This window comes from Sciurus vulgaris (assembly GCF_902686455.1).
Source record: "Sciurus vulgaris genome assembly, chromosome: 8".
NCBI lineage: Eukaryota > Metazoa > Chordata > Mammalia > Rodentia > Sciuridae > Sciurus > Sciurus vulgaris.
Window position 1 is genome coordinate 79330952 of NC_136468.1, and position 25723 is coordinate 79356674.

The 25723-nt window shown below is 34.1% G+C and overlaps 1 protein-coding gene across 1 annotated transcript in view; it reads left to right on the forward strand.

The window, feature by feature from the left end:
- AHR (aryl hydrocarbon receptor) overlaps positions 1 to 16233 on the forward strand; it is a 53751-nt gene extending 37518 nt beyond the window's left edge. The window contains exons 4-11 of the mRNA XM_079149368.1: positions 252 to 341; positions 2239 to 2362; positions 4478 to 4608; positions 6006 to 6208; positions 6849 to 6958; positions 7591 to 7732; positions 9854 to 11096; positions 13335 to 16233. Coding sequence (XP_079005494.1) covers positions 252 to 341; positions 2239 to 2362; positions 4478 to 4608; positions 6006 to 6208; positions 6849 to 6958; positions 7591 to 7732; positions 9854 to 11096; positions 13335 to 13481 — 2190 coding nt within the window. The 3' untranslated portion in view covers positions 13482 to 16233. The remainder of the gene's footprint in view (positions 1 to 251; positions 342 to 2238; positions 2363 to 4477; positions 4609 to 6005; positions 6209 to 6848; positions 6959 to 7590; positions 7733 to 9853; positions 11097 to 13334) is intronic.
- Positions 16234 to 25723: the final 9490 nt, after the last annotated feature.

Consider the following 25723-nt stretch of genomic DNA (forward strand, 5'->3'; position numbering starts at 1 on the left):
AAAAGAAAAAAGCTGAAACATGAGGGAAAATAGGAAAGTTACTGTGGCTTAGTTTGAAATTTAGCTGTTCTATTTCTCCACCAAATCAGAAGGTATGAATTTCTTCTACCAAGGTATATGGTGTGTGTGTTTGTGAGATATAACTTTAATCATTTTGAAGAGCTATTTCAGAGATAAAATAATAGCCTTTCTCTGACAGTATTATAATTTTAATTTCCATTACTAATTTTGCAACTTTTCTTCTCTTTTAGGCTCTGAATGGATTTGTATTGGTTGTCACTACAGATGCTTTGGTCTTTTATGCTTCTTCTACTATACAAGATTACCTGGGCTTTCAGCAAGTAAATATACTTTTTTCTTATTTAAACTACTTCTGAAGAAAATGAACTTTCTGCTTTTATTTTGTAGTTTAGGGACAAAGTTAACCATTTGTATATGTCAAGTATCAGTTAAAATATAGAGAGAGTATAAGAATAAAAAATGTTATATTTGCAACCAGTATATTATTTCAAATACTAATAATTTATAGCACTGTGATTTCTTAAAATTTTGTATGACTCATAGTTATTTGTTTCTTGTTTCACTTATCAGTAATCTCATAAATAACAAACTTTCAGGCAGGTAGAGTTTAGTGGAGCAGACAAGAAAACATTTGCCATCAAATAACATGGTTCACAGAGGACATGTGACAACTAAAATTAGTGAGGTACTATGAAAAGTACAAGTAAAATGTCATGGTTTGTGCTTTTAATTCTGATTTATGTGGATTATGGAAAAGAAATGGATTGAAGCCAAACTAATGGATTGAAGCCAAACTAAAAAATGTATAGTGATCAGATGGGTGTACAAGGGAACCCAACTGGGTATGGAAGAACTGTGAGCAGTGATCTGGAAGTCATTGGAGTAAAACAATATTTAGCTCATTTAATAGCATCGAAAGGAAAGGTGAATAAGTGGATTTATAAAGTATTTTGCATATTTGATCACAAGAACATCTGATATGATTTGAGAACAAATTTTAATTCTCACAGGCTGCTGGTCTGAATAACACTGTCTGTATAATATTATTATATATAGACTGTGGTTTTTTTACTGTATTATGAATATAATAGAAGTAACTAAAGATTTTTATTAAAGGGAATATGTGTGCTTTAGCTACGATTTAGATGATAATTTTGGTAATTGCCTAATGGATGACTTAGAGATAATTTAATGCTACTAGATTAATTTTCTAGAGAGATTTAAGGTGACTAAAGTATCTGGCTACCTTCAAAATCTAAATTTTAGTTTTCTGTGATTTTAAAAGAAATATATTAATATCCATAAAAAGTTTGTTTGAAACTTAATGAATTTCTTAATTATATTAATAATGATTTGACATGATTTGTATCATTTGAGGAACTCTTACCTATATTCCATTTTTATTTCTCAGAAATGCACATAGCCTGGATTTAAGAAAACTTTAATACCTGACACATGGTAGATTAAGTCACCATTTTTAAAGCTGTTAGTTGTGACCCATTAGTGGGTCATAATTCAGTTGATATAGATCACCATCAGATCTTTTTTTCAATTTCTTAGAATGGAATGAAATAAAATAATATAGAACACACAATATCATCACGCATAAAATTGTTTCATGAAACTTTCACGTGTGTGTGCGCTCCTATATCTGGTGGCAAATACATTTCATACCATTAGTTGCAATAAAAAAGAGAGAGAGAGGTAAAGCTAGGAAAACTAGTTTAAAGGAAGAGACTCAGCACTGAAGTAAATGCAGAGAGGCAAGAGGTGTGAGGGACCTGATATGGTAAAGGCATGATCCCTTTATTCAAATGGAGTCTACCTGTACCGAAAATTTAATACGAAGAAAACTTTTAGGGAACAGTGAAGGAAATAACAAAATGAATACAATTAAGGACAGAGAAGTCAATGAGAACTGGGTATTAATGGAGGGATTCATGAGTTCAGATATAAAAGATCAATAAATGGATAAAAAATATATTTGAAGAAAAGGTCACTTCCCCATTGTTGGAAAGTGATGGCAAGTAGCATTGGATTTATCAGTTATAATGCTAGTCTTTCTTTCCAGCTTTTCCTGTTTTGAATGATGGGAACTTTGACAATCATTTAATTTACATTCATCACCACTAACAAATAGGTTTTGAAATTACTTCCATAGGCCATATAATGTTCTAGTCAGTGCTTTTGTTTTATTTCCTTGTCTTTTTTCTTTAGTCTGATGTCATACATCAGAGTGTGTATGAACTTATCCACACTGAAGACCGAGCTGAATTTCAACGTCAGCTGCACTGGACATTAAACGCTTCTCAGTGTACAGACTCTGGACAAGGACTTGATGGTAAGAGTGTTTACCAAAGAATGGTATTGGTGGTTTTTGAATGTTTCTGTGAAAGGAGGCTGGGGACCTGTAGGGTATAGAACTCCATGATAAACGTAGGAAAGACTAAAAGAGGTTAAGCTGTAGCTATAGGCAAGAGCCAGGTCACAGAATTGTAGCTTTAAGGAATATTTGACAGATGAGAGCTATTGAGGAGTTTCATGTAAGAGAGTAATATGTTTTATAAAAACATTTTAATAAAAATAACTGACAACATCATGAAAGATCAGAAGAATGTACAAAGTTGCAGTTAGAGTACCTGTAAATTGTTCTGATTAAAATGCACCAAATAAAAAGTAAAGTAGCATATGCAAATATAGAAAAGCCTTTTATTTATTTATTCTTTAATTATTGATACATAATAATTAAAGAATTATTTGAATTATGTTCACACATAATGCTATTGTAAACATTCTTTCACATGTTGAACATAGTAGGCATTTCCATTGGGTATGTGCCTGATCATTTCTTTTCTTTGTTGATTTTAGATATACATGACAATAAGATGTGTTTTGACATATTGTACCTACATGGAGTGCAACCCAAGTTGCTTGTGGTTGTATATGATGTGGAGTTACACTGATTGTGTACTCATATATGAACATAGTGAAGTTATGTCTGATTCCTTCTACTGTCTTTCCTATTCCCATATACCCTCCCTTCCATTCATTCCCCTTTGTCTAATACAATGATCTTCTGTACTTCTCCTCCCTCGCTTCCCTTGTTATGGGTTAACATCCACATATCAGAGAGAACATTTGACTTTTGTTTTTTTGGGACTGGCTTATTTCACTGAACACAATAGTCTCCAGTTCTGTCCATTTACCAACAAATGCCATAATCTCATTCTTCTTTATGGCTGAGTAATATTCCATTGTGTATATATACCACATTTTCTTTATCCATTCATCTGTTGAAAGGCACCTAGATTGGTTCCATAGCTTGGCTATTGTGAATTGAGCTGCTGGAAACATTGATGTGGCAGCATCACTGTAGTATGCTGATTTAAGTCCTTCGGGTTTATGCCAAAGAGTGGGATAACTGGGTCAAATGGTGATTTCATTCCAAGTTTTCTAAGGAATCTCTATATTGCTTTCCAGCATAGTTGCACCATTTTGCAATCCCAGCAGCAGTGTATGAGAGTATATTTTTCCCCACATCCTCACCAACATTTATTGTTACTTGTACTCTTGATAATTGCCATTCTGACTGGAGTGAGCTGGAATCTTTAAGTGTAATTTTAATTTGCAATACTCTATTCACTAGTGACGTTGAACATTTTTTTCATATATTTGTTGATTGTATTTCTTCTTTTGTGAAGTGTCTGTTCAGTTCCTTCACCCATTTATTGATTGGGCTATTTGTTTTATTGGTGTTAAGTTTTTTGAGTTCTTTATGTATCCTGGAGATTAATGCTCTATCTGAGTTGCAGGTGGCAAAGTTTTTCTCCCCTTCTGTAGGCTCTTTCTTCATGTTGTTCTTAATTCTTTCCTTTGCTGTGAAGAAACTTTTTAGTTTGATACCATCCCAAGTTTATTGATTCTTGATTTTACTTCTGTGCTTTATCTTATTAATGAAGTCTGTTCCTGAGCAGATATGATGGAGTGTTAGGCTCACGGTCTCTAGTTTAATGCCAAGGTCCTGGATCCACTTTGAATTGAGTTTTGTGCAGGGTGAAATATAGGAGTTCAGTTTGAATCTACTACATATGAATTTCCGGTTTTCCTAGCACCATTTGTTGAAGAGGTTATCTTTTCTCCAATGTATGTTTAGAAAAGCTTTTTCTGATGCGAGCAGTTTTTTCGGAAATCTGTGAAAGTGTTAAGTAAACAAAAAAGACATTAAATATGGAAATTATTGACAGAGGTAGCTCAATAAAAATGTAAACAGAAATTAAGTTCTGTGCATTAAAAGTATTGCATAATAAGTTTTTGGTTTTTTGAATCATTTCTGAAAATGAGTTTTTAAATTCAGATTACAGACTCCAGTTTACAAGTTAACATATATTATAACTGTTCAAACACTTGATTTTACCACAAAATGGAAATAAAATTTGTGTTGTTTTTATTTTTACAGAAACTCATGGCCTCACACAGCCAGGAGTCTATTATAGCCCAGACCAGCTTCCTCCAGAAAACTCTTCCTTTATGGAGAGGTGCTTCGTATGCCGGCTAAGGTGTCTGTTGGATAATTCATCTGGTTTTCTGGTATGGTGCAAAATCTTACACTCACTCTTTCTATGAAGGCATATGAAACACAAAAGAAAAGTTAATTGAAACCATTCTTCTTTGGTCATATCTGAATTCAGTCTTAAAAGTTTACTCAGTGATTTGATAAAGAAAAGTAATTTTTAACATCATTATTTCAGATTTTGAATATCTTCCATAACTCAGAGATCCTATTCTTTAGGTTTAATTTTTAAAATTAGGGCAATAACAAAAATTCAATCAAATAACATGGCACCCTATATTTTGACTATTTTTAGGGTGTTTTAGGTCTTACAGAATTAAATAGCCTTTCTTTAATAGGAAAATGCTTACTATCTTGGAGTTTAATGCCTGCTACACAGGAAAATTATGTCCTTGTCTACACATCCTGAAAAATGATTCTATTTTGATGATTGTAGACTCACGTCTGACATGAGATGATGTTTCACTGTGTAGTCTGAACACCTGTGTGATTTAACGGAGAGAACAGCTTAGGCAGAATATTCAGAGTGAAAGTGGTCTATTCCTTAACTGTATCCTTAACAGTTCACTCTACAAGTTCAGGAACAGAGAATATAAATCAAGTTGCATATTCTTTTGTAAATTATTGGGAATTTGAATCAGATAATCAAAACTTAAATTAAGAATTACTAAACCATGTGTGTGTGTGTATGCGTTTGTATTTCTGAAGACAGTTTTTCTGACCCTGTTTTAGAGTCGTGCTTTGAGATAGGATTCCTAGTACTAATGCTCATGATCAATTATTATATATTTCTAAGTTGAAATTTCTATGTGCAAAAGAATTTTCTGACTTGTGCTGCTATCAAATTGATGTCAGAATCATCCACTGGGATGATAGTGTTTTCATCAACCAGTCTTTTAATTGTCTTTATTTCCTATCTTTTAAAATCATTCTTAAATAGAGCTTTCTATTCATATGATTTCATAATAATTCATTTTAATGTTTTAATAAAATTGTATTTTGTCTCCATGAGGAAGATTACTATGATCTATGAAACATACCTTATGCATGTTTGAGAACTAATCTTTTCTTGATGACTTTATCACTGTTTTTTCATTGAGGAGAAATATAGCAAGTGCCTGGTATGCAAGGAGCAGTGGTAGGTGAAAAAGATAGGGCAATTGCAAGCCTAGAAAGTGACACAGATATTCTTCTCAGGACCATTGGAAGCATGGAGTGGTTTTTAGTTTATCCCTCACTCCTCCTTTTGGGATAGTTTTAGTGGGCTCGCTGTGGAGAGAACAAAGTAAATAGCAGTTCCCAGCCTCATGAGCTTGTATGCATTGCTAGGAACCCTGAAAACAACAATGCTGGAAACTTTGAAATTGCAGCCATTTTATACTGTTAATTTTAATGAACTATTTGATTTTTTAAGGCAATGAATTTCCAAGGAAGGTTGAAGTATCTTCATGGACAGAACAAGAAAGGGAAAGACGGGTCAATACTTCCTCCTCAGTTGGCTTTGTTTGCAATAGCTACTCCACTTCAACCACCATCCATACTTGAAATTCGAACCAAAAATTTCATCTTTAGAACCAAGCACAAACTAGACTTTACACCTACTGGTTGTGACGCCAAGTGAGTGAAACAACTTTTTCACTTTTATTTCATCAAATGTATATTTTGTCTCAGTGTAGGTTATAATATTATTTATTGTATTAGCCATTATTATTTTACTTTTTTTAGTATATCCTATTAAAATAAGGTACTTTACTTGCAAGGTTCATTCTTCTGATGACATTTATCATTTGTTTTATATTTTATGCAAATATTTAATTTTTAGCTCTAGAAGTTTAGTAGTTCTCTAAAAATTATGTAGTAGAGTACTGTTAAGCACTCAGATATCATGTCAACACTATCAGTGCTTTTCTCCTGTCTAGTATGGAAATGCAGAGAGATAATTTGACAAACCCTGTCCCCCCAGTGTTAGCTTTCTGGATTATTATTGAAGACTTTATTTTACCTTTTCAGTTTGATCTATCAGATTCACTTTTAACTATACATGTTTTCATAGTTTTATTCAGGAGAAGAGAACAGGCTAAAAGTTATATTTATGAATGTAAGTAAGGGAGCAATTTAGATGTGGTTAATTTTTCTACCTACTGAAGTGAAATTCTAAATGTCAAGTAAATATTCTAGAAAATAGCATATAACCAATGTATCCTGATTACTTATGTTAAATTTTAATTAATTCTTATTCTACTTCTTTTTTAAACAGAGGACAGATTGTTTTAGGGTATACTGAAGCAGAGCTGTGTTCAAGAGGATCGGGATATCAGTTTATTCATGCTGCTGATATGCTTTATTGTGCCGAATTACACGTTAGGAGTAAGTTGTAATTCCTTAAAAATATACCTGAAAAAATGTCATATACCATAGTGCATGTTTAAACTATTATGTTAGGGACTATAAAAAGAAACTGTTTGAATAAACTACTACCTAATATCATGTTGATTAATGAGAATTACTTTTTGTTCATTAACTCCTGCACACTTGCTGCATGGGAACATTGTTTAATTACTGTAAAAATGGTTATATTTAACCTATAAAGTTTTGCTCAGGAATTTTTAAATGGCATTAATAATTCATAATCTATGTTAATATAGATTTAAATTTAAAAATCGTCAAGTATCGTGGCATTGGAAAACATTCCATATATAAAATGAAAACAGTTTTCCATCTTTTCTCCCCAAGAAGCTGCTCTCTAGAATTGCATGTGGTACTGAAATCTTTTAACTGGCACTTGCCTTTCTCTTTTTAACACTTCAGATGTTTACTCTTGACTAGCATCAAAGTAAGTCTAAAGAACTGTTTCTGTGCCTTTGAAATTTGTCAAGATATTTATCAGAATTGGTGATAAATGAACTCTATCCCGAGAGATGTCAGAGGGACCTCGTTTCAAAAATTTTCTTTAATGTATTGATTTGGAGTTTGATAACAATTTTTAAATTTGATTTTAGTGATTAAGACTGGAGAGAGTGGCATGACGGTTTTCAGGCTTCTTACAAAACACAATGGATGGACATGGGTTCAGTCCAATGCACGCTTAGTTTATAAAAATGGAAGACCAGATTATATCATTTCAACCCAGAGACCTCTAACGTGAGTATAAAGACTTAGAATATCTCCTGATTTTATTTTTTAATAACAACTTTGTTTATAAATTCTCTTAAGTGATTCCAAGACAAATGAGTCTAGAAATCATCATTGAAAAGCTAAAATAATATGTATAGAAAGAAGAGGGCATAGGTGAGAAGATAAGATCAACACACTTTATTGTGCTGCTGAACATGGACACTGCAGAAAAAGAAACTCCTGAGATTTTCCTGGACATATGAAGGAAAGGTGAAACCTAGTGTCTTCTGTAAAATATAAGGAAAATAAAACAATGCTTCCCTTAAAATATATTCTTTAAACACAGCAGTGATTTGTAAGGTTTTTATATATTCTATAAATGAGTCCCTTGTTAAATATTTGTATTGCAAATGTTTCTCCAACTCTGGAGACTTGCTTTCTGTATGTGGCTTGAGGTAAAGATCAAGATTATTTGTTCTTTATGTATATCAAATTTATAAATAGCATTTATTGAAAAGACAGTTTATTGACAAGTAATCTTTCCCCTACTACACTGCATGTTGATCAGAGAATTTTGTTAGTGGTTTTATTTCTAGACTCTCTTGGTCTAGTTCCATTGGTCTAATTTTCTGTTTTGTGCCATGATTTGCCCTAATTATCATATCTGTATTATAAGTTTTGATATCTGAATGCATGTCTTCATCTTGCTTATTTAGCTTTTATTGTTCTTCAAAATTGCCTTTACTTTTCTTTACCCTTTTGTATTTCCATATACATTTTGGAAATAAGTTGTCAAGTACCACTAACACATCTGTTGGAATTTTGAATGGGATTATATTGAAACTATTGATCATTTTGGGGAGAATTAACATCTTTATAATATAAAGTCTTCCATGAAAATGATGAATGTATGAATATATATATGTACCCATGTAAGTACATGGGTATGTATGTACCTATACAGATTTGTACCCCTCAATCAGTATTGCTAGAAGATCATCAATTTTATCAGTCTTTTCTACGATCCAACTTTTGGTTTATTGATTTTGCTTGTTGTACATTTGTTTTCTATTTCACTTATGTCTACTCATTATTATTTCTTTCTTATTTTTATTGTTCAATTGAAAATATTTTTGTAATTTTCACTTTTATTTTTTATTCATGGATTATTTTAAAATACAGTGTTACTGTGCTATTTGGTGTTAGGGGAATCTTTTAGCTATTGTTTTATAACAATAGTAGTTAGAGAACATTCTCTGAATGGATTTCAGTCCTTTGAAATATGTGATAACTTGTTCTCTGATCTCTAGTATGTGGTCCATACTATCCCGTGGTGAACTATCCCGTGTGCTCTTGTAAACAGTGCTGCTTAGGAGTGTGGTGCTCTTTATGTGTCAGTGATCTAGTTTGTTCATCTTGCCTTTTGGTACATTTGTTAATATTTTGTATGCTTGTTCTGTTAGTTACTAAGAGATTAGTTGTTTTCATTTCCTTGTTACTAATGAGCAGAGCATCTCTTCATATCTTTCTAGGACTTTTCCTTTATGAATTGCCAGTTTTTGCTAGTTTTTCTTCTGAATTGTTTGTCTATCAGAGTCATTGGAGCTCTCTACCTATGCTAAATATGATATTCATATTCATATATTAAATTATAAATACATCATATGTTAAACTATTTCTCCATGTTATAACTTGATATATGAATTATTTTGCAAAATTGTGAAAAGTTTTGGTTTTCACATTGCCAATTGTGCCAGTCTTTTCCTTTAGAGCTTCATTGTTTTATTTTATTTAGACATACCTCTTCTCAGATTCTAAATTTTTTCAGTTAGTTTTTACATTTCAGAAAACAAAAATTTATTATTTCTGCAGGATATCAGGTTAGGCATGTGACATAAGCATGAAATTAACTACTATACTGAGTTTTGGGGAAAAATCTAAATCATTTAAACATATTTATCTAAGATACAATATTATCGTACCAGTCATGAGAATAATTTAGGTCAAAATAATAAAATCCATGTTCCCTGCTGTGAAACTCAGTTACAGTATATTTTACGTGCTATTTATCTTTTCTGATATCTTCATTTAAATGTTTATGATAAAACTCTTCCTAATATATGCAGATTTTCTTGTATATAATTTTAGAGATGAAGAAGGAAGGGAGCATTTACGAAAACGAAGTATGACTCTGCCTTTTATGTTTACTACTGGAGAAGCAATGTTGTACGAGATGACCAGCCCTGTTCCTCTCATAATGGATTCCTTACCAATAAGGACTAAAAACAGCACTAGTGGAAAAGACTGTGCTACCACATCAACTCCAGATAAGGATTCTCTCCATCCCAGTTCCATCCTATATTCCATGATGCAACAAGACGAGTCTGTTTATCACTATCCTGCTTCAAGCACTACATCTTTTGAAAGAAATACTTTTAACGAATCTGTGAATGAATACAGTAATTTGCAAAGCAATATCGTACCAGTGGGAAGTGATAATATCCTAAAACATGAGCTAATTGGACATTCTCAGGAAACAAACCCAACATTTTCTGGAGGTCACACAGGGTTCTTTCCAGATAATAAAAACAATGAGTTGTATAGCATTATGAAAAACCTAGGCATTGATTTTGAAGATATCAAACGCATGCAGAATGAGGAATTTTTCAGAACTGACTCTTCTAGTGAGGTTGACTTCAGAGACATTGACATAACAGATGAAATCCTAACATATGTCCAAGATTCTTTAAATAAGCCTACCTTCCTGAGTTCAGGTTACCAACAGCAACAGACTGTGGCTCTGAACCCAAGCTGTATGGTACAGGAACACCTACAATTAGAACAGCAGCAGCATCTACAGCACCAGCAAAAGCAAGTAGTAGCAGAGCCACAACAACAACTGTGTCAGAAAATGAAGCATATGCAAGTTAATGGCATGTTTGCAAATTGGAACTCTAACCAACCTGTGCCTTGCAGTTGTCCTCAGCAAGACCTACAGCAGTACAGTGTCTTTTCAGACTTACATGGGCCAAGTCAAGAGTTTCCCTACAAATCTGACATCGACGCTATGCCTTATACACAGAACTTTGTTCCCTGTAATCAGTCTGTGTTACCACAGCATTCCAAGTGTACACAGTTGGACTTTCCTATAGGAAATTTCGAACCATCCCTATACCCTACTACTTCTAATTTAGAAGATTTTGTCACTTGTTTACAAGTTCCTGAAAACCAAAAGCATGGAATGAATCTTCAGTCAACCATAGCAACTCCTCAGACATGTTATGCTGGGGCCATGTCCATGTATCAGTGCCAGCCAGACCCTCAGCACACCCACGTGGATCAGATGCAGTACGATCCAACAATCCCAGGCCCGCAGGCATTTTTAAACAAGGTAAAAGATAGAGCTAAATAAATCCTTTCATGATTCTCCCTACCTTATAAATAAATAGATACGTTAAAATATTTTACATGTTACTGATTTTAATCTGTTATCTTCTGTGTTTATAGACATAGACTTTCTCCTTATATCTGTGATATAATTATATCTTGTCGCCCCTGCCCACATTCTTGAAAAAGTAAACCGGCTGGCTTTTTGTCATGAGAATCAAGATTGATGTCATGATTCAGATATGTCATCAGAACCCTTCTAGCAGCAAGGACACTTCAAATCAAAGAGTGGTTATTTAAAAAAAATTAATATGATGATAATATTGCTCTCTATGACTATCCAGGAATATGTTTTCATTGATGCCTTTCTGTTAGAAAATATTAAGTTCATTTTAAAGTATATCTAAGTTAGTTTTGAAGAATATCTTGACCACATTAAGTTCATTGACCTCTCTTTACATTTAACAATTCGCAAATGTCACTTGAATCTTTATTCCTAATTGTTTCATCTGGCTTTTTTCATACATTCAGTTTGATTGCATATGAACTTTTTAATAGAAAATGATGGTGAAGGTTTTTCTTATTCTCATTTCTGACATCCTTTAATTATATTAAATTTTAATATTCAGGATATGTACATAGTGGAATATTTTTCAGCTATAAAAAGGATGAAATCTTGTCATTTGTGTCAACATGAATGAAACTGGAGGACATTATGCTAAGTAAAAAAAGCCAGACATAGGAGGACACATACCACATGATCACAGTCACATATGAAAACTGAAAGCATTGATTTCATAGAAGTAGAGAGTGGAGTAGAGGTTACCGAGGCCAGGAAGAATGGAAAGCGGTTGGTTTTTGGGTACAAATGGACAGATTAGAGGAATAAGTTCTGGTGTTCTGTAGCACAGTAGGGTGACTTAATTAACAATAATTTATTGTAAACTTCCAAATAGCCAGAAGAAAGGACTTCAAATATTCTCATCACAAATAAATGATAATTTTTTGAGGTACTGGTTATCCTCATTGCCCTTTTTTGATCATTATGCATTATATGAATGTATTGAAATATAACCCATAAACATGAACTTACAAATACGAGTTTATAAAACTGTAGAGAACTCTGTATTTCCATGTCCTTCCTTCTTTTTTTTCTCTTTGAATTTGTAATAGCAGTTCTAGGCATGGAACTAGCTTCAGTGTAAAAAGATAAGAAAAAATCATTTGTTTGATAGGTAACTTGATTCTGTAATTGTGACAACGCTTTTAGTGGTATTCACTAATTAAAACATATTACAAATAAGAAATTGGTTAAGGAAATCATATCCATGGTTTACTGTTTGGGAATCTGTTTTGAAAATCAGAACTTGCCACAACCCTTGCAGCATCAACAAAGAATCTGGAGTAGGGGCCATGGGAGATGGAGAAAAAAACAGAGTCAAAGAAAACACCAAGACATTTTTAAGCAAATTTGGGGCCAGGTAGGACAGTGCTCTCTGATTGGAGGAACAGTGATCCAGAACTATATAGGGTCTCATAATCAGGAAGTTAAGCTATCAGGCATTGTAAATTGTCCAAGGCTTGTGAGTTACCAAGAGCCTTCTTTGTGCACTAAAAAGTTACAGAGGTAGAAACATTTTTGCAGCTATCCTACTGTTAAAGTGCTAGGAACATCCTGCTGCAGCCAGGAAGCCCATTGTACTGGAATGTCTGATAACTGTTATATTCAGAGCTGAGTTTCAAGGCTGTCAGCATCCTTGCCTTGGCAATGTCAACAAGAACAATTTTTGGAAAAGTCCTACGTCACCTGCAATCCTGAATATAATAAATTAATTAACCAGAGAATCTACTGAGATAAAGTCCAGTTAAAGCAAACCTACTGTGACAGACAATATTTAATGTGATTAATGACTGTTAACTCTTTGACCCAGCAATTGTTGTCTGACCTAAAGGCAATCTGAAGTGAGACGGTTGTATCACTCATCTGTACCATCTTCATAATTTGTCAAATTAATGTAAAAACAAAAAGATTACAAATTAACTAATACATAAGCAATACATTCTCAGCATGTTTTCACTGAATGAAAGATTTAAAATTCACCAGCAATAAAGGAATTTGAAGTTTAACAATAAGCAGGATGAAGTTTTTTTTTTTAAAATATATGTATTAATATATTATTAAATGGCTTAAGACATTTGGAATATCTCTCCTAATAAGTTGCAATGCTATTTTTGTTTTCAGTTTCAGAATGGAGGCGTTTTAAATGAGACTTATCCAGCTGAATTAACTAACTTAAATAACGCCCAGACCTCCACACATCTGCAGCCACTTCATCATCCATCAGAAGCCAGACCTTTCCCTGACTTGCCACCTGGTGGATTCCTATAATGCCAAGCCCAGTTTTTACCTGGATTTTTGGATCAGATTAGTTTGTGAAGGATCACAAAACAATAAAACTGTAAATGTTGGGTATCAGCAAGTTCACTTGGAGGCACTGATGCATGTTATCTGCACTGATATCCCAAACCAAAGTTTAATCTTTGTTTTTACAAAAGGACTTTTAAAAACATATCAACGTGGCATATTATCATCATTATGATAGAAAGTGTGGTGCCACAGAGTAGTCAGATGCCAGCTACATTTCACATCACTTGAGCACTGCAGAAGACACAAAACTTATTCAGGGGAACTTTAATACTCTCAAATTAGAAAACTTTATGTAAATTATTTGTCAGAATAAAAATGAAATGCTTTCAGTTTGAACTTCTGGATTCTCATTAGTATACTAAGTACAGAGTTATAAGACTAACCTATTTCCCCATATTTTTAGCCTCTGCTTTTATCTCAGATGTTAAAATAAGTGGTTTGGTGCTTTTATAAATAGATAATTTCAATGCTTTCCTCCTACACTGTTAATCTAAGTGCCTCACATTTTTTTCCTACCTATAACACTGTAGGATGTATATTTTATATAAATATTCCTTTCCTTTTTTAAATTAATGTTCTTTCTGCACATAAATATTATTTGTTTCCTAAATCCAATCATTTTAAGTAATTCAGGCATGTTTTTACTGCACTACTCACCCTCTGTCTTCAGGTAAAGGGCAAATAATGTTTGAAAAGATAATAATGTTTGAAAAGATAATTATTTATTATGTAATCTAGTTGCTTCTAGACTTTGAATATTGCTATGTGCCTTATGTTGAAAATTTTTGAAAGTAAAATGTCTTTTCAAATTATTTCTATTATTATATAAATATTAAGACTGTAGCACTTAAATTTCAACAGCATTTTCAAAAGAAAGCGATAAGATAACCACTGTTTATACTTTACTAGTCTCCACAAGATAGTTCATGTCGCAATGTAAAAAATATTTGCTGTTAAATGTAACCATGTTTATTGAATTGCAATGAAGAGAAGCAGCTTTATGTCTAGCTTTTTAATTATATTTAGCAAAGCACTCATTTCAATGTGTATAAATTGTCTTTAAAAACTATATTAGATCTATAATCCTTTATGATATGTTGACTTTATAAATTTCACTTTTAGAACAGTGGAAACAATTTGTTTTTCTCATATTTGAGGAATGTTGAGACTGAAGATAGCAATGTTTGGTGCAAAGTATTGTAACGAGTGAAAGAAATGGTGCATTGTGTAGATATGATGAACAAAATTATTTGTAAAATACTTTTCATTTAAAAATAGTCCATACCTTATATACGCACATAAATAATTTGTTTGGGCTTTTCATATTTTATCATTGTATCTTGTTACATTAAATAATGAATTGAATCTTTATGTTAGTATTAAGAAAAAGATAGCCACACAGTGGGTTGTTTTTATGCTATGATGACCTGTATTCCATAAGGCAAATTAATCACTTTACCAGATTTACGGTCCTCAAATGATTTAAAGGAAAGAATGCCACTATTTGCCATTCTTTTTGTTCGTTTGTTTTATATAACACCTGAAGGGTTGTAGAAACATTTAAAGATCCGATGGAATCCCAAACTTGAATGGAGTATTAAAATACATTATTTTTCATTTCTTGTCTTATTTTTTTAGTAAATTAATGTACATAAATATAGCTTCAAACAAAATCTCTTCGGTTCTAAGCTTCTCAGTCAAAATTTTGAATTTATAGGATTAATTTAAATGTTGAAAAAAAATTTGTCTAAACATTTCATAATTCGTTCCAGCCTGAGGTATCACTAAGGATTTAGACCATTGTTCTAGATTAATATTCTATTTTTTTTGTTTAAACTTTTCATTGAAGTCTTCTTATAAACTATTTTTGTTAGTCTCTTCCACATGTATGGGATGAATTGTTTAGTTGAAAAAATAGGCTTTTAAAATTGTGAATATGATGACAATCAATTATACACTTATAAAATTTAAAGTTTTTAAGCAGTATTGTATATTTTTAACTATATAAAATAACTAAAATTTAAGAATAATAAAAATCACATTAAACCAAATATACCTTTGTCTGTATTGCTGAGTGCCAAAGAAAGAAAGAATGCTAACTAACTGCTATACTGAGGTGTTGTGCACATCTAGGGCTGTGGCTAATTCATGCTTTCCTGTACCAGGTTGTTCTTATGGTACCTAAAGATTTATAGGTGTTTCCATGTATTATGAAGCTTTCAATCATTACTATGTGCAAACTAGCATTTTTCACTATCTATCAGTTTTGGGTGAACGTTTTCTTGGCTTTTCTCTATCCTTCAAACTGTTACTGCTTACATAAGCCACGTACAGATTTTTGTTTAGAGTATGATTTATAATTATCCTTCCTATCAAAGTTGTATATAATAATATATATGGTAATAAAATAGTCACCAAGTATGAATAATGTTTTAATGTAAATTCTTCTTCCTGGTTCATGTAAAGGAAATGATTACAGATTGCATAGTGTTATATTTACATTAGATAAAGGCAGTCTACAATATTTAAGGATGTGTAAAGTCAGTAATTCATAAATTTCTTTTCTAATTCTGCCCCTAGATACTTTGACCTTTACCCAAATATAAAAAAAAACAAACTTTCACAAATTAAAATGCCTCTGAAATGGACTGCTTTTTAAAAAAAATTGTATTGCCAGTATTGTAAGTATAAGTGTAGTGGTGTTAGATCTGAGACTAAAATTCAAAACCCCATTTTAATAAATAAGAATTTAAGAATAATTCTGAAGAAATTTGAAATAACCCTTTTTAACTACATTTTATGCTTAGTTTAGAAAAAATATTCCCCACACTAGTCTTTCTCATTAACAAATATAAATGATACAGAAACCCTTGGCCTTAAGTTCACTACTGTTGAACATTCTCCAAGAATTCTGCAATTGGAATTCATTGACAAATGATTTCTGAGATAGGTAGTTTTCTTTCCAGTAACAATTAGTTTTACTTTAGTTTTATGTGTGTCCCTTCAGGTATTTCTCACAATAATCAGATCATAAGTTAGCATCACACTTAATTGTGCACATTTTAGAAAGACTAACAGTCTTTTAAGAATTACCCAAACTGAGCACAGTGGCGCATGCCTGTAATCCCAGTGCCTTGAGAGGCTAAGGTAGGAGGATCGTGAGTTCAAAGCCAACCTCTGTAAAAACAAGGTGCTAAGCAACTCAGTGAGACCCTGTCTCTAAAAAAAATACAAGATAGGACTGGGGATGTAGTTCAGTAGTCAAGTGCCCCTGAGTTCAATCCCATGTAGCGCCCGTCCCCTCCCCCCCAAGAAAAAGAATTACCTAAAATATTCAGGGTTTTCAGGCTTTGGGTGTCTCTTTATTTTGTTTTGTTTTTGTGGTTCTAGAGATTGGACCCAATTTAGCAATTAGGTGTGCTAAAACATTTGGTTTTAACTATTTGATCTGAAAAAAACAAAAAAGTAAAAAAATCCAGAAACAGTCTTGCACTGCATAACAGTGTTTCAGTCAACAACAGATTTTATTTATTATAGAGGCTGTACCATGCATCTCACATGTATTGGGCCATACTACACATACATAAGTAATAAGTATACTTAGCAATATTTGCACAACGAAATCACCTGACATCTCAATTCTCACAGTGTATCCCGGTGGTTGAGCAATGCACCCCTGTATTCTCTTTCTGACCTCTGCTTAGCCCTAGCCCAGTGGCTTTCCTCACCATGAACAACTTCGGCTTGACCCAGCTCACCAAATCTGCCAAACTGACCCAGTGGTGTTGGCCACTCAAAGGATTGGGTGATACTTCTCTAATTCCTCTCTAACTCTGCAGATGCCTATGCTTCCAGTTTGGTAATAAAGTGGAAAGGTTCGTCTTAAGTCTCTCTGTATCTTCTTCTCCAAAATCCTTCACCTCTTCAGCTTCTCCTTCCTTTCTCATTCTCATGCACATACCTTCTTCATACTTCTTCGTAGTCTCCTCTGTGTACAGGTCTCGCTCCATCCTGAGGAAAATACACTTGGGATTCCATATCTTTTCTTGACTAAATTACCTTTTGACTCCTCTCTAAGAAACAGTTTTACTTTTCACTAAATGATTTTGTTTTTTCTTTTTCTTTATATTTTCTTCTTTTTTTTACCATAGACTGATTATTTTTATGACCCTATAACCAGATTTCACCTTCAAAGAACATTTTTCTTCCTTTAAGTTTCATAATATTATTTGTCCTTCAACCCCCTAACATTCCTTTCTCCCCTGACCCCTCTGTTAGTCCCCTTTCCCTCTTCCCACCTGGCAAGAGGCTTAGTTTTAGCCATTCATGGTTCTTTCTCTGTATACTCATCCATTCTGCATCTACTATCTTTAAGATGAACACCCTCAAATGTTATCTCACCTGTGAAAGGAGGTGATAAGCTGTCTCACCTCTGACTGGCATTTGTGAAGCATCTTTTCTCTTGCAAAGCAGTAACAAATTGATCACAGACTGGAGTAAGAGTATGAGGAGCAAACCCTGGCTCCAACACATGAAGAAATGAATCGGTAGGAAGGTTTCTTACTTTCTCTGAACCTGAGTTTCCTTTTTTACAAAATAATAGTTAATACCTGCTTCAGTAGATTGTTGGAGGACTCAACAAATTTATGTAAAAACACCTCTCAATGGCCAAAATTATATTAATTTGAGCAACAAAATATATAATGATAGCATTGGACTATAAAGAATAAAATATTCTTCAGTGTGTCCCTCATATAAGTAAATGCCTAAAAAATTGGAAAGAGCAAATCATTCTCATAGAAGAATTCCCAATAATATCAGTAATTACCATACCCTCCAACATGTGGACCTCAGTTCCCCTAACTCCTTGAAGTTATTTTTTCCTCCTGTAAAAAGAAACACTTTACAGTGTTGAAATCTAACAAACACTATTTTAACCAAGTGATCAAGTTCAACCTCACCAATGATACGTGAAGCTAACAATATTCCCTGCTAAGATACTTTGAGACGTATGTGTCATCTCTCTGGTATTCTTTTTTTTTTTAATTTATTTTTATTGTAAACAAATGGGATACATATTGTTTCTGTGGTATTCTTAAAAGCACAAAACCACCAGTCTAAGCATGAGAAAACATCAGACAAAGTCAAACCCAGGGACCTTCCACAAAATTCCTGAGGGCATCCTGTAAAATGTTAGGGTCATGAAAAAGAGGTAAAGAGAGACCAAGAAATTGTCAAAGATCAGAGGAGACTAAGGAGGCACGATGGCAGTATAATGTGGGACCCTAGGTTGCATCTGGCAATAGGAAACAAGCACTAGTGAAAACTGTAGAAATCTAAGTCAAGTTATTGCACCTTTGTCAGTTTTCTAGTTTTCACCAAGATATCATGGTTATATTAGATACTAACAATAGAGGGACTGAATGAGAGGAGTAAAGGAATTCTTTTCATACTCTTCCAACTTCTCTGAAAAATTTGATTTCACAATCATTTAAGAATTTTCATATTAAAATGTTTTAATTGCCACATAGCAAGTACCCAATAAGCATCTGCCTTTGATATTTTCCTATGGTAGCTCAATAGCCTCTTCTCAGTTGTAGATGATCCCACATCCTACCAAGTCCTTCTCATACTGTTGATAGTTGATTTGATGAATAGCTGGTTTCAATTTCCTAAAATGTTCCTTTTCACTTTGATCTCCAGCTATCATCTTTATCAGTGATCCTTCCAGCTGGGTTTTCAGAGCTCTACACATCAACTATAATAACCTATTTTCCATTCCAGCTAAGTACAGCCACACCTCATACTCCTGCTATTTGTAAATGCCTTGCTTCTATCACTTCAAAATTTCCTTTCTAGTCACAACTGCTTCTTTCCACTTTCCCAATCATTTCTATCTTGTTCAACTCACTCTTCAGCCTCTGTGATCTACACAACCTTGAGTTTACATTGCCTCTTTTTAGTCCATCAACCTGGACCTCGGTATCAGGATTCGAGCAGTATTCTTATTTACATCCTGAATTTGTTCATTTTCTCATTGGTAACTGTCACTCCCTCCCATGGGCCTTTATTTTCCTGGTGAGCAGTCTTACTAGACAGAAGTCGCAAGGCTGAAGTAATTAACCTCACAAGACTCCTACAATGTCTGTGGCAGAGACTGGTGATTGCCTATAGCCATAGCGTCTTGCCCTCCTTTAGCAAAAGAATCCTGACGTTTTGCTGGTTATATTGGCAGGGGTTGGGGGAGACATTTGCCATCCTCCTTTGTGGATAGATGTACCTTACATGCCCAAATATGTGAAAGTAAAAGTTTTGTCTAATACTTCCAGGAAGGCTGCTCAAAGAGACCTATTGCCACTGGAAAGAGCCTTTTCTGCTTCTCTTTCTAGCCAAAGCATGTGGATGTGATAAATAGAGATTCAGTAGCTATCTTGATCTACATAACAGAAGCCATCAACTATGATGGTGAAGCAGAAAGAGGATAAGCCAGAGTCCCCTCCTGGCAGAACCACCAGGCAAGCTCTGATCCATAGAGATTAGTGGATTCTCTGCCCCACCACCTGTGCCACTATACCTCCATTTTCTCAGTCTTCTCACTCTACAATGGCATTATCTCCAACTTGAGAGTCTCAATCTCCAGGATTCCCTTGTTTTGCCTTTTATTTCTACCAATTATCTCATGAGATTTTGCTTACCCTTGTCTTCTCACATCTTTAGTCGTTGAATGCATTGATTTCTTTAGCATATGAGCATAATAATTCTTTACTAAAAGAAAATAAATAAAATCACCACTTTTTTCCCTTTTTTAAAAAACAATTGTTTTACATGTGCAAATGGCCTATCAAATTGAGAAATCATTCCTTAATACGTTTTTACCTTGGCTTTTATAACACTATATTCTTAATTATTTTCCCAGTTACTCTTGGACCTCTTCCTCCTTCTACAGTCCTTGAAAATCACAAGCATTTTATTAAAATGCTTAAAGCAATTATACAAGGGAGGCCTGATCCAGGCTACATTGTGCTTTGAGTGACCCTACACTCACTTGGCCAGAGTTTAAGTTGGCCCCATGAGCCTTCCTGTGCTATTGAGTTTATACTTAAAACTCCACCCTAAAGCACAACCAGTCCTGTATACTTTGACTTAGCCAACCCACTACTCCATGTCACTGCCTTCTATAATTCCAGAGAGAGAGAAAAAGAAGAGGAGAACAAATTCCTCATGCCCAGAACCATTGATAGGTTTGCTCCTATCAGACTGATAGGTTGAGGAATGTGTACTGTGGCAGCTACCCACCTTACCCTTCTACCTCAGGAAGAATGAAGGGACAAAGCAAGAGGCTGAGAACATTCATCCTTCCTCATGGAAATGTCAGTAATAGGAAAAAGATTTTCTGTCCAAAACATCGCTATCATCATCACCATCCACCATCATCACTATCACCATACTCACTATAAAGAAAACAACAAAATGAAAAACTTCTGTTAAGGGCCCTTTACATTGTTCATTATTTTGTTCAATTATTTCTAAGTAAGAACTAGAAACTCTGTAAGTCACTCTTAGAAAAATACTGCTTTCTTCTGGAACAGCACTATCATTTAATTTACTTCTCTGCATTGTTAGGAATCACAAAAATTCAGTTGTGTTCTTAAATACAGCAGCTTCCCTTGTTATTTTAGGAAAAAGCATTTGTATTTCTGCATTACTGCTCCCCCTATTTCACGTTACTTCCCTCTTGAAGTGCCACAAAATCTTTTATTTTGGATATGAAAATCCATGTAAAAATGCAGTCAGTAAATGCAGTGAAGGAGAGAAAATATTGGAAGAGAAATAAACTATCCATGAATGTCTTTAGGTAAACTGTTGGCCAATAAAATTTAGCCGGCTTTGTAGGAGGTAGATTGACTCAGTGTAGAAGTGGTGTCTAAGGTACAGAGATAATCACTAATGAATAATGAGTACAGTCTTGTCTGTCTCTCCAGATGCTGTGACATTCTTTCTATGCTCATTCCCTTTCTTCCTCTCCCCCTCTGCTCGCTCTCAAATAGTATATATTGAAATAGTATACTCTATATATATAGTGTGTATATATATATAGTATACATATATATGTATATATGTATATATATACATATATTTATTTATTTTGTGGTACTAGGGGTTAAACTCTGGGGCTGTCTATCAATAAGTTTCACATCCAATTCTATTTATTTTTTGTTTCTAGATGGGATTTCACTGTGTTGCAGAGACCAGCATTGAGATCCTCCCGCCTCAGCCTCCCAAGTAGAAGATGTGTGATACTATCAGCATTGCTCATTCTCTTTTATACTGCTTACTTAAAATTATTTAAGTTATTTAAAAAACCTATGGACTTTTTTGTCTTTTGGCTTCTCTCATATTCCCAATTGTAGTTGTCTTACATCTGTTGTTTCCTATCAGACATATTATCATTTTTCTTTGCTGAACCAGAGTAAACCAAGGGAGTCAGAATGGAAAAATTTGAGGGAGTTTATTGTGCTGATGCATTTAAAATACCCCCTTAAAACTCTCATCAATAAAGGAATGAGACTATGGAGGAATTGTAAATATTTTCTTTTGTGGGTGGGGTCATATTGAAATTTGAGTCATTACTGCAAATTCACACAAGCTGATGAGAAAACTCAAGTTATACCCTTAGAGATGAGGAAACCAAGGCCATAAAGGTAAAGTGACTTCCGGTCACTCAGGTGTTGGTGGAAACAGATCTAAGCTTTGTTTCTGCTAATTAGGAGTAGATCTTTGAGCAGCCATTGTGTAATGACTCTACTCTGACTGCCATTTTGCCTGTTGCTTAATTCAGATTATTTCCTTTATTCCCCGTATTTCCATGAGGTAAATATAATTATCCCAATTTTACAAATAAGTCGGCTAGATTTTTTTAAATGCAATAAAAATGACAATGATGATTATAGTAAATAAAACAATGACTTGCCACAGATGTTCACATTCTAATACCCAGAACCTATGAATGTATTGATTTAGGTGGCAAGAGGAACTTTGAAGATGTTAGTAAGTTAAGGATCTTGAGATGGAAAGGTACTACAGTTTGGATCTTTATATCCACCAACGTCTACAGCACTGTTGGGAGGTGGTAGAACCTGTAGGAGGTGGAGCCTTGTGGAAGGAAGTTAGGTCCTTGAGGGTGTGCCCCTGAAGGGGATACTGGAACCCTGGCCCTTTTCTATTTTTCTCTTTACTTCCCAGCTGCCATAAGGTGAATAGAACTCCTCCACAATGCCCTCATGCATGATGTACTACCAAGAGGACTCAGCACCATGGACTGAAACTGAGTCAAAACAAGCTTCCTCCTTTATTAAATTTATTGCCTCAGGTATTTTGTTGAAGTAAAGGAAAGTTAACAGAAATTATCTTGGATCATCTGGGTAGACCCAGAGTAATCACAGTGGTCCTTATAGGAGGAAGGTGGGAGGGTTTTCAAAGAAAGGGGTGTGATGACTGATGCAGAGAAGAGAGGGAGGGTGTAAGGAGAGGTAAGATATGATGCTGGTGTTGAAGGTGGAGGGCCACATGACAAGGAAGTCAGGCAGCTCCTAGAAGCCAGAGAAAACAAGGAAACTAATTCTTTAGTGCTTCCAGAAGGAACAAAGCCCTGCTGACACCTCGACTTTGGGGCTTCTGACTTATAGCACTGTTAAGGTAATAAATTTGTGTTGTTATAAGCCACCCAAGTTTGTGGTAATTTATTAGCGCAATAATAGAAACGAATACAATGGTTATATATTTTTAAGAACAAAGGGATGCATTTGGAAAGAAAGCATCTACTCCTCCATTATAATAATTTCTAGAGAAAAATGGAAGCTATTCTCTGTGCCTTTCCTGGACTATGACAATTTTGCTATTGTGCTGCAAAGATCCAGGAAGATTTGGCAGTACTTCCTGTCTCTCTTCTTTGCCCTAAGATGTCTCTGGACCAGCAAAAGAGCTCCCACCTTATGAGGCTGACAGTGGTGCCTTATGCTCCCCAGCCTTGCCTCAGCATTGGAAAGAAATGTGAAGAGCACATTACAGTCTTGCCTTGTCCAGATGTTTATCTCATGTCAACAACCAGGAAATGCATTGCTCACAGCCTCACATATGTTTCTGAAAAAGGGTCCTGGTAATGTCTCTGGTTTTTGCACAAAAATCTATAATATTGGCCCTTCCAAGAAGAAAAATACTTTATTACAATACATTACACAAGCAGTGTCATTTATCCATCTTAAAATGTTGTGGGTTTTTTTTTTTGTTTTTTGCATTTAGAGGCAGCAAAGCTGTATTTGGTATGCTTTATACAGCTATACATCCAAGGTGCTTGTGTATGAAAAAAATATTATATTCTTACCTACATCAGTATAGTATCACCCAGTAGGATCTAAGAAAAGGCTATGAAATGAGCATAAGTGACCAAAACTATCAGAATGCCTTTTTTATGAACACAGTACAGCATGTATTTCTCAGTATTTATTTGTACAGCAACATCAGTTCTGTTATTGGAATTGATTTTGAGCACTACATTATAAGGTGAGTTTTTATTGAAAAGGAAAAAAATCAAGATTGTTCAACACTACATAACTACTAACTGGTGCCATCAAAGATTGGACTCAAGACATCTGATTTCCAAGTTCAACTATTTTGGTCCACTTATCCACAAGGGAAGTGTTCCAAGACTTCCCATGGATGCCCGAAGTCACAGGTAATATATACATACATACCTGTGGATCGATATATACAGCTCCATCCATGTATATATATAATTATAGACATGATGTCTATCTCTTATACGTACATACCTATGATAAAATTTACTTTATACTAGGTGTCTCTGCACCCACACAATTCACAAATTTATTCTTATATTAGCATATGTATCAAAAAAGTCCTTAACTGCAAATTGAACATTTAAGGAATTATGAGACTATTTCAGTTTAAAACAAAATTATTAGAATATCCAAATAAAAGACTACCATAGTTTTCTTAAATTGACAAACCCAGCACTTAAGAATTCATTTCAAAAGTGAAGTTATCAAATAGATTTTATAATATGGAAAGAAATATCATCGTATGACTAACATTCCATATGTAAATTTTCGTTAGCCTTTTGGGGAAGGTTTGCTTTCCTTTTTTACTTGTTCAAAGTCGGCCTATCAGGATTTTCTTCTGGCTGTGGGTATGCAAGAACTTTGAGTTAATGTCTGCTGTTTTTCATCCCCTGACATTCTTCACAATAACATTTTCTTAGGGATTCTAATCTCAATAGCATGCTGAGTCACTGTCTTCAGAAACAAACTACAAAATTTTTTTAATATGTGTTTTATAGAATATTAGTAACATAAGATGTCAACATGTGAATTTGGTGACCAACAAGTTTGGGAAACATTGGACAATGGATAGTTAATCAGATTCCTTTACAAATATCTTCAGTGTTAATGTACATTGTGATTTTTCTGAAAGGCCTGGTATGCAGTAATTTCCAAAGTTAACACCAAAACCATTTTCAGAGCTCATCATATGGTGCCAACATTCCAAGAAAGATACCTTGAGAAAAATCTTATCTGAAATAAAAGAGCCTAGGCTCTTCACTTGTATTTTCTGTGCTCAGAGTCCTTATTTTCTAACACGCTTCAGAAGAGATATGATGCCTGTGCCCATGGCAAATTTGTTTGTCATTTTGATGTCCATGTGCAGAAACTCAAGAATTTCCTGCACACTTCTACCTCATTCCCCAATCCAGCTTTTCACTTGATGGGAGATTGAATGCTACCTTCACACCCGAAGTATTCACTGTGTGGTTTCTTTCCTGAATCATTTATAAAAACATTCTAAAATCTTCTTTTGATCAAACTTGACCATCAGAAAACTCTTTGTAGTTCAGCCATGTTATTTTGGCCATCTGCAGAAAGAATTTGCCTGAGTTTCTGGTGTTTTTATCTTAGTTTTCATAGAGGGTTACTAGGAAAAGTAGTCTATAGAAAAATGAATATAGGGATCATGCTTAAACCCCTTAGGCCGTGTGTTTTTATTGTTAGAACTAGGAAAATAACCTGTTTTCTCCTCATCAGACTGTAAATGACTCCCTTTTCATTTGAACAAAAGTAAACTTAAAACCAAATCAGAGCACAACTATGACAATGCTTTATGCCATTACAGCCCACACAGTTATATTT